This window comes from Cucurbita pepo, chromosome LG16, assembly GCF_002806865.2.
Source record: "Cucurbita pepo subsp. pepo cultivar mu-cu-16 chromosome LG16, ASM280686v2, whole genome shotgun sequence".
Taxonomy (NCBI): Eukaryota; Viridiplantae; Streptophyta; class Magnoliopsida; order Cucurbitales; family Cucurbitaceae; genus Cucurbita; species Cucurbita pepo.
In genome coordinates this window covers 2,976,218-2,988,008 of record NC_036653.1, presented here as the reverse complement: position 1 = coordinate 2,988,008, position 11,791 = coordinate 2,976,218, and the positions used below count along the sequence as shown (strand labels likewise).

At 35.9% G+C, this 11,791-nt stretch overlaps 1 protein-coding gene and 1 long non-coding RNA gene across 3 annotated transcripts; both read left to right on the top strand.

Annotated features, from left to right (window-relative positions):
- Window positions 1–418: 418 nt before the first annotated feature.
- Window positions 419–1,453, top strand: LOC111777753 (mitogen-activated protein kinase kinase kinase 17-like). The gene has a single exon (XM_023657471.1). The coding sequence runs from the start codon at window positions 419–421 to the stop codon at window positions 1,451–1,453; it is 1,035 nt and encodes a 344-aa protein (XP_023513239.1).
- An 801-nt stretch (window positions 1,454–2,254) lies between these two features.
- Window positions 2,255–5,059, top strand: LOC111776949. Of its 2 annotated transcripts, none has more exons than XR_002812324.1 (3): window positions 2,255–3,680; window positions 3,804–3,923; window positions 4,976–5,059. It is a non-coding gene; the product is annotated as an uncharacterized LOC111776949 (long non-coding RNA). The 2 variants fall into 2 exon arrangements; XR_002812323.1 differs by having other exon boundaries at window positions 4,750–5,059.
- The last annotated feature ends 6,732 nt before the right edge of the window (window positions 5,060–11,791 follow it).

Sequence of the window (11,791 nt, the reverse complement as noted above, 5' to 3'; positions counted from 1 at the left end):
GTAAATTTAAATTTAAATTTAAATTTAGTAGGTTACTTAATTTTTAAAAAAAATGAAATTTATTATGAACCTACAATTTTGGAAGTTTATGAAATATACTAAAGTTGTAATTTAATAAAAACAATAACAATAATTTATATTAAATGAATTAAATTGGTAAAATGAATGATGGGAAGCATCTTAAATTGGTGTATTCCATGTAAATAAGGAAACCAAAATACGCAACGCCCAAAAATGTGGGTGGTGATCATGTGCCATAAATACTTTCAAAATTCTTTCCATATCAGATTAACAGATCTTCCATTTACGACTCCGCTTCCTTTATGGAATTAACTTTCACCATCTTCTAACTCTCAATTCATCCCAATTCCACCAAGAAACGCCACACACACCAAGATTCAAGCTTTCTGTTTCATCAATGGAGTGGGTTCGAGGCCACCAACTGGGTCGCGGAAGTTTTGCCACAATCTATTTAGCCAAGTTTACAAATGGGTCCGATCAGCATCTGCCATTAATGGCGGTCAAATCCTCTGTTTCTGAATCCTCTGTTTCGCTCAAGAACGAGAAGCAAATTCTGGATCGAATTGGGAGTTGCCCGCAAATCATCACTTGTTTTGGGGATGGATTTAGTGTTAAAAAAGATGGGGACAAGTATTATAATCTGTTATTGGAGTATGCCAATGGCGGAAGCCTTGCGGATGCTCTGAAAATCCACGCCGGTGGGTTGCCGGAATTCGATGTTCGAAGGTATACGAGGGGGATTCTTTGTGGGCTTCGGTATATTCATTGCAATGGGTTTGTTCATTGCGATTTGAAGCTTTCCAATGTGTTAATTTTTGGGAATGGTGATGTTAAGATCGCTGATTTTGGGCTTGCTAAACCCGCGGGAAAAATGAAGGCGGCGGAAACAGAGGAGAGGTTTCAGTGGAGAGGGACTCCGATGTATATGTCACCGGAGAATGTCAACGGCGGTGAGTATGAGCCGCCGTGTGATGTTTGGGCATTAGGTTGCGCCGTCGTGGAGATGGTGGCAGGAAAGCCGGCGTGGAGAGTTGGGCCGGAAACGGATATATTCGCGCTGATGATGAGAATCGGAGTCGGAGACGAAGTACCGGAGGTTCCGGAGAATCTATCAGCGGAGGGGAAAGATTTTCTCCGGCGATGTTTTGTCAAGGATCCGAGAAATCGGTGGACGGCGGAGATGCTTTTGAATCACCCATTTGTCGCTGGTGGCGGCAGTACTGTTACATTGAAGGAAGCGGAACTGGCGACGGAGTCGCCGACGGGTCCTTTCGACTTCCCGGAATTCGTTTGCTCCGAACAAGGTCCGGAAGAGTTGAGTTTGTGTTGGGGTAATTCGTCGCCGGAGAAGATGAGGAGGAGGGTGGGGGAATTGGTAACCGAGAAGCCATTGCATTGGTCTGTGATGGATAGTTGGGTGACAGTGAGGTGATCAAAATTTTGAACAGTAATATTTTTTAAAAAAATTTTAGTTTGAGAAGCTGATAATGGAGTATTCCACGCTTCTGATTGTGAGACAGTTTTTGTCATTCTGTATATAATTATTAGTATTACTTACGATTACGACATACCCCACTGAGGTTGGAAATTGTATAAATTTTGGCATTTTTTTTTCTTACTTTCTAACAAAAATCTTTATTATTCCGTCTCCTAAATCGAACGATTATGCTCGTTGTCACGTTCAACATATCAATATGTTCATAATTAAACTTATCGATACGTAATCATAAGATTATACACATCATAGGAGCTATGAAATGCATCAACTTTGTTACTAAGTTTAAAAAACGGCTAATATTTTGTTTCAAAAAATACTTTTGAATCTAGTGTTTCAAAAATATTATCAAACTTTTAAAAAGAATATCTTCTTAAAAAAAAATTCAAAATCTAAAAATTACTTATAAAAATTTGAAATTAGTATTTTATAAAAAAGAAATTAATTTTTTTTTAGTGTTAATATATGAACAAAAATTAAAATTTTTATTTATTTGTTTGTTTTTGTTGAAAAGTATTAATAATATTTATAAAAGTTTAAAAATATTTTTGAAATAAAAATTAACGATAATTTTTATTTTTAAAAAAATGTAAAAGTATTATTAAAATTTTTGAAAATGGGAAGATATTTTTTTTAGAAAAGGACATTTTTATTTTTATTTATATTTTTATTTTTTTATTGATTTAGGCTCTTCGTTTGGCTATTATATTTAATTAAAGAACGACGATCCATTCCCGCCAAACACATACAAGTTCTTCTCCCAGACGTTCTCAGATTCTGTAATTGCAAATTCACACCAACAAAATCCATGTTAAAATCAGCGCCGTGGAGGTTACATCTCTTCGGACATGGCGGATGAACAGCCTTCAGCCGCTAATCGGCGGAGGAGCTGAGGATCTGAGGCTGCTGCTCGCCTTACGGCTCTGGAACGTCTCAAAGCCATCTGCAGCGGTGGGCGTCGGTTGGAAGATGGTGGTTTCCGTGTGAAGTTACAGAAACCCATCCACGACACAATTCCGGAAGATGAGTATGATTCTCTCGTTGCAAAGTGTGGTGAAGATGCCCTAGGGTTTATTTTTGACGACGACGGTCTTGGATTTGGAGACGAAGGTGAGGAAGCGGATTGGCCGAAATCTGGGGTTTGTTCCTCCGATGAGGCCGACAGTGTGAGCTCGAGAACCCTAAGAAGAGGAAAGGGGCAAATTGAAGCTATACCGATTTCAAGGACTTCTGCGCCTAAGGAATTTGATGCAAAGGAGGACTTGATTTCTCAAATCAACATGGATTCGGTTGGGGAATCACACAGTTCTTCAATCAAGGAAGATGTAATTGAAGATTATATGCCAATTATGGTTGAAACGAAAGCAGAACCGTTTGTGAAGAAGGAGGGGAAGGGAGAGGAAGTGTTGATTCTGCAGCAGAAATTCCTGGTTTTCAACGAGTAAGATTGTCTAATCCTTCATAATTTAAGGATACTTTTACATATAAAACAAGCTAATACTTGCTGATATTCTTATGAAGTTGAGCTGGTGCAAGTTTGAGGTGATAGTTGAGTCTCCAAAAGATGTTCAAATTTCATATTCATCAGGAAAAACTTTGGAGATTCCTTCAATGTTTGTCACTACAATACAAATTGTGTCTGCATCTGTTATATACTGTCAAGGAGAAGATGTTAATTATGAACTTCTGTCAGTGTTGTTGATTTTGTTTGCATGTTTCTTCTGATGTGACAATCATGTTCTGTTTTAGTGGAAAATGGGTATTGGGTTCACTAATCAGCTTACAGGAATGTTGACCATTGAAGGGTATTGCTTATGAGGATCATGGTCTACTTGATATGAATCATACAACTTTTAAGGAGAATCGCTGAATTTTCACAATTTTATTGTACATGGATGAATCTATCGAGTTTTATGAATGAATGAGATTTTGGAGGAACTGTAAGGAATGCTCACAAGATTTTGAAGTTTCTATCTTCAATACTCAAACTGAAGCTCATGATGCTCAATTAGAAGAATTGTTAGCATATTTTCTCTCAAAGTATACAGAGATTTCAAAAGCCTGGTATGCCTACACATTTTACTATCATCCCTAAGCTTGATGGAGGCCTATGATAGAAATTTGAAGGTTGGATCAAATGTTCTAATCTGCGAGGAGCGAGTAGGTAACTTTTTTAGTACTGTCCTAAAATATTGTTCTGTTTCTTATGGAAACTTCTCCTTTACTAGCAAAATTATAATATTAGTAGTGGCAGTGTTAAGTTTTAACTAGAACTTTTCTCTTGCAGTGAAAGGGCCTTGTTGAATCGATTATAATGATTGAATTATTCAAATTGGATAGTGATGTGCTGGTTGTTGGACACACTATCTCTGGGTTTGATCTAGATGTTCTTCTCCATCGATCCCAGGTAGAACTATCAAGAAATTAATATGAACAAAGTAACAAAAGAATTTATTTATTTTTTTTTTTGGAGAAGGAAACAACACTTTTTATTGACATTGTCAAAGAAACAACCATCTTTACATGGTAACAAACTTTTCTGAAGCTATTGTCTTCCATTACGCATCTTATGTTATAGTACATGAATTATTCATACAAGTAGTGTTATCATCATGGAAGCTACTTCCTAGATATGGTTCCTTGTTGCCTGGCTGACTAAATGACTAGAAAAAGTTGTGTGAGATCCCACATCGATTGGGGAGGAGAACAAAACATTCTTTCTAAGGGTGTGGAAACCTCTCTTTAGCAGACACATTTTAAAAATCTTGAGGGAAAGCCCGAGAGGTAAAGCCCAGAGAGGACAATTTCTGCTAGCGGTGGGCTTGGGTTATTATAGTTGGTATCAGAGCCAGGCACCGGGTGGTGTGCCAGCGAAGATGCTGGGTCCTGAAGGGGGATGAATTGTGAGATCCCATATCGATTGGAGAGAGGAACGAGTGCTAGCAAGGACGCTGGACTCTGAAGGGGGTGAGTTGTGAGATTTCATATCGATTAGAGTGAGGAACGAGTGCCAACAAGGATGTTGGACCCTGAAGGGGGGTGGGTTGTGAGATCCCTCTTTGGTTGAGGAGGAGAATGGAACATTCCTTCTAAGGGTGTGGAAACCTCTCCCTAGCAGACGCATTATAAAAAACCTTGAAGGGAAATCCGAAAGTAAAAGCCAAAAGAGGACAATATCCGTTAACGGTGGGCATGGACAAATTTTAGTAAGAAGTTTCTCTATTTTATTACAGTTTTCCGAGCATGAAGCCGGATGTGGTCCAAAATATGTTGCCTGCAGCAGTCTGTTATGCCTAAATTTGGGAAAGGAGGGAGCATTTTTGGGTGTGGAGCAAGTGGAGGACTCATGTCTTGCATTGCTGGTCGAGTCTTATGTGATACGTACTCGTCTTCCCGTGACCTATTGAAGGGGAGGTATAGTATTTATGTTGGAAATGAGGCTTGCTTTTATTCTTGCAGATAAGTTGTTCGTTGACAGAGGTAGCAAAGACTCAACTTAATAAGAACCGCGAGGAAGTGGCTCCAATATCGTTGAGAGGGATCATGAATAATCTTAAATATATATTTTTATTTAAGGTATATACACATTAATTAATTTAATATTTTTTCTCTATAGGTTTAATATACCTAAGTTAAGCTAAGGCACAAGCATGATAATGTCAACGATAAAGGATAAATATAGGCTTGATAAATGGTTGAATAGGGCTTCAAGGCTTAACCTTTAAAGTTGGGGTTTTGGGAAGAGTTTGGACATGCGGCTTCAAAATTAAGTCCGTCCATATAAAAGATGAAAATTCGCCAAATTTGGTGTCAATCAGATACCGAATGGATGCTCTTAGAAATCATATGCGCCAAAATCATGTTTACACTTGCCAGATTGAAATCTCTTAAAATGTACCTTAAGGAGAAGCAATGTGTCAGCTTTCCACCACTCATGGGCCTTATGACTTAAGCGAGTTACCCCCTATGACACATACGTGTGTCACAGTGTGGCGAGCATCTCGGGCATCTTCCTTTGAAATGAGTCTAGGATAGTATCCATTGTGCCCCAACCCATGTGTCGGAGGTTCATGGGCCTTATGACTTAAGCGAGTTACCCCCTATGACACATACGTGTGTCACAGTGTGGCGAGCATCTCGGGCATCTTCCTTTGAAATGAGTCTAGGATAGTATCCATTGTGCCCCAACCCATGTGTCGGAGGTTAGGTTGTACACCTGGCATCCGAAACGAATTTTGTAACTGGTTTAGACACAACATGGACACATGAGGGTCCAATGCTTTGACAATGTAACAACGGTAAATAAAGAAACCAATTTCCTATATCTCTGCTAACGTCTCACACCCTCTCCCCATAAATACCTTAGCCACCCGTGTATCAGAATTCCTGAAAAAAAGAAAAAAAAAAATGACAGATTTAGAGAAAAATGAAAATAACATTACGATTTAACAATAGATGTGACCGATTTATATATAGAGAGATGTACATTAAATTATATCTTAGACTTCTTTTTTTTTTTTTTTTTTTTTTTTTTTTTNTTTGGTTTTTAGGAACCAACTAAGTTATATATGATATCTTTCCTAATTTCATTGTAATTATTTAATTTTGAGTCAAAAATTATAAAAATTTTATATGAGTTCGTGCAAGTGATAAGAAACCATTTTTTAGGTAAGAATCTATTAAAATGGGCCTAAAGTAACTCTCAACAAAATTAAAAGAAAATTAGAGAAAAGAGAAAAGAGAGGAAAAAAAATGGTTATAAACTTTTTTTTTTTAAATAAACGGTATGAAATAATATTGACATATGTAAGATAGAACATGATTTATGATATGAATGACATGTGATAAGATGTTTCGGCATGATGCGCAACCCCGATGTATGTACCGAAAGCTAATGATAAAAATGATATGATATGAAGGAAAGACGGAAGGGGTTGTTTTACATGTTTACGGAATGTTGGGATCTCATGCATCATTGTGTGTTACATGTATCGAGTAATCTCTTCTTTTACGATGGTACGGACACGTAAGTTAAGATGCAGGAAAACGATCATTAAGTTCATCATAATGCTGTGGCGGTCACTATTCCTACCTGGTGTCTAGCAACAGCACTTGAGAATGCTAGCTCAACTAGGAAAGGGCCCCGGGAGGAGTGCAAACCAACTGGTGAGTCCATACTCGCACGTGTGGAACGTGTGTAGAATAATAAATACACATCCAATTACCTGTTTAGATAGTCACCTAAGGGAATACAGATTTAAATGATATCTCACTCATGATTGTGTGTGTTTGCATCTAACCTCAACAGTGGGGTCAGTTACGGAGTATTTTTTTTAAAATACTCAAGCCATGTAGTACCCTTATTTTTCATGTATAGGCAAGACTGTCATGTGGAGTATTTTTTAAAATACTCAAGCCATGTAGTACTCTTATTTTTCATGTATAGGCAAGACTGCCATGTACGGCTGACGATGAAATTGCAACTTAGAAGACTCACATATGTATAGGATATTTCGTATTTAATTTTGTAGACTATATATTAGTATATGATTTTTTATGTTTTATTTTACTTTTAATTGTTTTTAATTTATGTGAAATTGTTTTAAGGACCTTTCAGTAAATATGTAAGTTCATGGCAATATTTTATAATAATGTTTCAAATGATTATTTTCGCATAAAATTATTACATTATGTATAGAGTAGTGAGCGTGTATAGGCTTGGGTTTTTCTTAAAGCTTGTCATGAGCGTGTCAAAATCATGACACCGCAAGGTTGAAAATGTACGATTGTGACACCTTGCACCATTTCTCATGAGCAGGATATCATGATAGGCCTCAAATTTCCCTCACCTAGTTGAGATGCCCTACGTTATGTACTACTAGTAGGATGTTATGATCATGTTTTGCACCAATCATGTGACTATGTCGATTTTCTATGGGGAGTGACCTAGGGCCACTTTAGGGGTAGCTTCTAGATCGACCACATGTCATGAACCAAGTTAAGTTCTATGTGTTAGCTTCCTTGATACTCAAGAAGATGTAGCACCCTAGCTTAAGGATACAATTATGAGCCTACAAATAAGCTACTTAATGAGTCTTTATGCTTATTTCATATCTTCTATGTTTTACATATAACTAAAGCTGGTCGGAGATGGGAGTGAAATTTGGAGTGAGAGCAGAGAAATTGTTGGTGGTAGCAGAGAAATTGTATAACGGTGAAGGAATGCTTAATTGATTTTTTACATCTTCCACCAATGCAACATACATATATGTATGGTAAATTAGGACATTCCCCATCCAAAAGACACCACTTAATTAGTTATGAACTAAAGAACCTACGTGTATCTATTCAAACATGTCCTTATACATGTACCTATACATGTATCTACAAGTGACCCTTCAACACTCTCCCTTAAATTGAATTCTACGAGATTAGTTTAGGATTTCATTTCATCTTCTTGAACTACATCTTGGATTCTGCACATCCCCATCTTTCTTCTAAGCTTCTCGAACAATGGTTGTTTCAAAGGCTCTGTGAATAGGTCGTGATTTGTTCATCACTTCGACAAAAATTGAGTTTATAATGTCTTCTTTACATAAATCACGCAAGAAATGAAATCGAACATCGATGTGCTTACTCNAAGTGACCCTTCAACACTCTCCCTTAAATTGAATTCTACGAGATTAGTTTAGGATTTCATTTCATCTTCTTGAACTACATCTTGGATTCTGCACATCCCCATCTTTCTTCTGAGCTTCTTGAACAATGGTTGTTTCAAAGGCTCTGTGAATAGGTCGCGATTTGTTCATCACTTCGACAAAAATTGAGTTTATAGTGTCTTCTTTACACAAATCACGCAAGAAATGAAATCGAACATCGATGTGCTTACTCCTTCCATGCAACACAGGATTTTTAGACAACTTAATAGTTGACATTATCACAATATATAACCGTCGTACCTGGTTGCTTCTGATTAAGAATTTCAAGCATCTTTCTTAACCAAATTGCTTGGCATGAGCATGCTGTTGCTGCCACAAACTCTGCTTCTGTAGTTGAGAGTGTTACAATAAGTTGCTTCTTTGAAGACCAACAAATAACTCTTGAACTCATCATGAAAATACTTCCTGAAGTACTTTTACGATCATCTATATCACCTATATAGTCGCTATTTGTATAGCCAACCAACTTCGAATCATCTCCTTTCTTGTAGAATACCCCCAAATCAAAAGTTCCTCTCACATAATGAAGTATCCATCTTGCTGCATTGAGATGTTTTTCTGTTGGATACTTCATGTAGCGACTTATCATACAAACTGCATACACGATATCTGGTCTTGTTGAAGTTAAGTACATCAAACTTCCCACAATTTGCTTGAACTACCTATTATCAGCCTCTCGCCCTTCAATATCCTTGTGTAACTTCAAACTCAAATTTGATGGAGTTCCAAATGTGCGCTCATCGATTTTAAATCTTTCAAACAACTCTTAGCATATTTCTTCTAACCGATAAAGTTATAAGTTATTGGCTGGAGTTTGAGTTGTTGGCTTTTTGGCTCTTAATTTCATATTAATTAATTTTAATTAATTAATTGATTGATATTTTGATGATAACAAATCTACTTCTAATTATTAACCATTTTCAGTATTTTGAACCGTCCACAGTATAAGGTTGGGAATAACGATTTCAATGACTTTTCAATTACTCAAATCAGAGCTAAAACGAAGAAATTACCGTCGAGACAACATACTCGACGTGATGATGTAGCAGCAAAATCAAAATGATGGACAAATCAAACTATATCAAAGTATGACACTTATAATTTTGGAAGAGTAACAAATGGTGAAGTTTTTTCTTATTATTATATTTCTAAATAAACTAATTTACACATAATATAAACTTGAATCTAACCGTTACTCGCATCAATTTTTATTATTACAATATTATATTATCATATTATTATATTTTAAAATTTTGGTGATTATTCACATCATATTTATTATTATTATATTATTATATTTATAATAAATTTTGGATTTGTCATCGATTTTTTTTTTATTATTATATTATTATATTTATAATAAATTTTAGTTTGTCATTTGACTGATATTTGATTTTTATTATTTTTATATTATATTATTATATTTAAAAATTATATAATAAAAATAAATTTAGAATTTTTTTTTATTATTTACTTTTAATCTCCACCTTTCATTTCTCCTATGGTTCATATTAATTTCTACTTTTTACTACTCTTTTTTTCTATTTAAATTTATCCTCCCCTCCATATTTTCAACACCAACTTCCATAATTCTTTGTTTAAGTCTCTATTGTTTGTTGCTCTCTCCAAACTTTGAAGTTTATTTTTCTTCATAAAGAGATTTTTATTGGAATGTGAGGAAATAGTTGTGAGTGCTCCAANCTATTGTTTGTTGCTCTCTCCAAACTTTGAAGTTTATTTTTCTTCATAGAGGGATTTTTATTGGAATGTGAGGAAATAGTTGTGAGTGCTCCAAATTATAAATCTACTCCTTGAGAGAGTTGTGGTGTTTTACTACCAAATTCAAATACTTATACCGGTTTGGTCATGTGCCGTGGAAAGAATTGAGTTTGCTCTTGAACTTTAAAAAGAGTGGTGTAGCGGTTTGGCTCTGATCCGTGGAAAGAGTGAGAAAGTTCTTTATTCAAATTCCTAAGAGGCGCTTGGGGAGTGGAGTAGGTCGAGTTTGACGGAACCACTCTAAAACTAGAGTGTCATATTTTCTAACTCTTCCCTTTTTAATTTTAAAATTATTACGGTGATTTATTGCATGTTCTAGTTATTATTTTGCTTGAATTATTTTGTTCTAGTAATTATCATCTTTCTACTTATTTGTAAAAAGTTTCATAATTAGAAAAATTAATCACGTTTAAATACTCTTATCATTAAAACCCTATTCATCGCTCTAGGGTTGCCATACCGATCCAACAATGAGTAACTTCTACTCTAAGAAAATATCTCATCAAACCAAGATTGTCATTTCAAATTCCTTCATCATGCTCTTCTTAAAAAAATTCAAATATTTCTTCCTTATTGCCACTAAATATTAAATTATCAACATATAAGCAAGTAATGAGAATGTTACCTCCCTTTTCAGTTTTCACATACAACGNACCGCTCTAGGGTTGCCATACCGATCCAACAATGAGTAACTTCTACTCTAAGAAAATATTTCATCAAACCAAGATCTGTCATTTCAAATTCCTTCATCATGCTCTTCTTAAAAAAATTCAAATATTTCTTCCTTATTGCCACTAAATATTAAATTATCAACATATAAGCAAGTAATGAGAATGTTACCTCCCTTTTCAGTTTTCACATACAACGGATGTTCATATCGGTATTTAGTGAATCCCATCTTTTCAAAATGAGAATCAATGCGACTGTACCATGCTCTTAGAGCTTGCTTCAAACCGTACATAGCTTTCTTCAACCTATACACTTTTTCCTCTTTACCTTTTTGTACAAAACCATCTGGTTTCTCCATATACCTCTTCTTGAAGCTCTCCATGTAAGAAGGCCGATTTCACATCAAGTTGATAAATAAGCCATGATTTGTGTGCCGCAATAGAAATTATAAGTCTTATAGTATCTTGACGTGCTACTGGTGCAAATACCTCTTTATAATCAACTCCATACTTTTGCTTGTATCCTTTTGCAACTAGTTGTGCCTTGTACTTATCCACCTCACCATGTTCATTCAACTTGGTTATTTTACTCTATTTGTTTTCTGCCTTTAGAAGATTAGTGACACTACAAGAATAAAGGCTTTCCATAGCAATTGAAGATAACATTTTGTATTTAATGCAATGGAAAAAAGAAAAAAAAATGGAAAGATGAAAAAAGACGAAAGTGAAAAGAGAAAAAGTGGAGGGAAAGAAAATAAATGGAAAAAGCCCAGCCCATCCTAACATCTCTAATAAACCCTTTCCTCTCTCAGCAACACAGAAACCATCTCACTCAACCCTCTCCTCTCTCAGCAACACTGTCTAAGAAACCATCTCCCTCGTCCCTCAACCCTCTCTCACTGCGGGCAACACTGTCTTGACAAAGAAATCATCTCCCTTCTCTCTCACTCGCGTGCAACACTATTTTAGCAAAGAAGTCTCTCCCTCTCCCACCTATTTCGGCCGGAGCAAACAACTCTCTCCCTTATTTCGGCAAGACCTTGCAACTCTCTCCCACCTATTTGGGCAAGACTATCTCAGCAAAAATCACTCTCCCACTATTTGGGCAA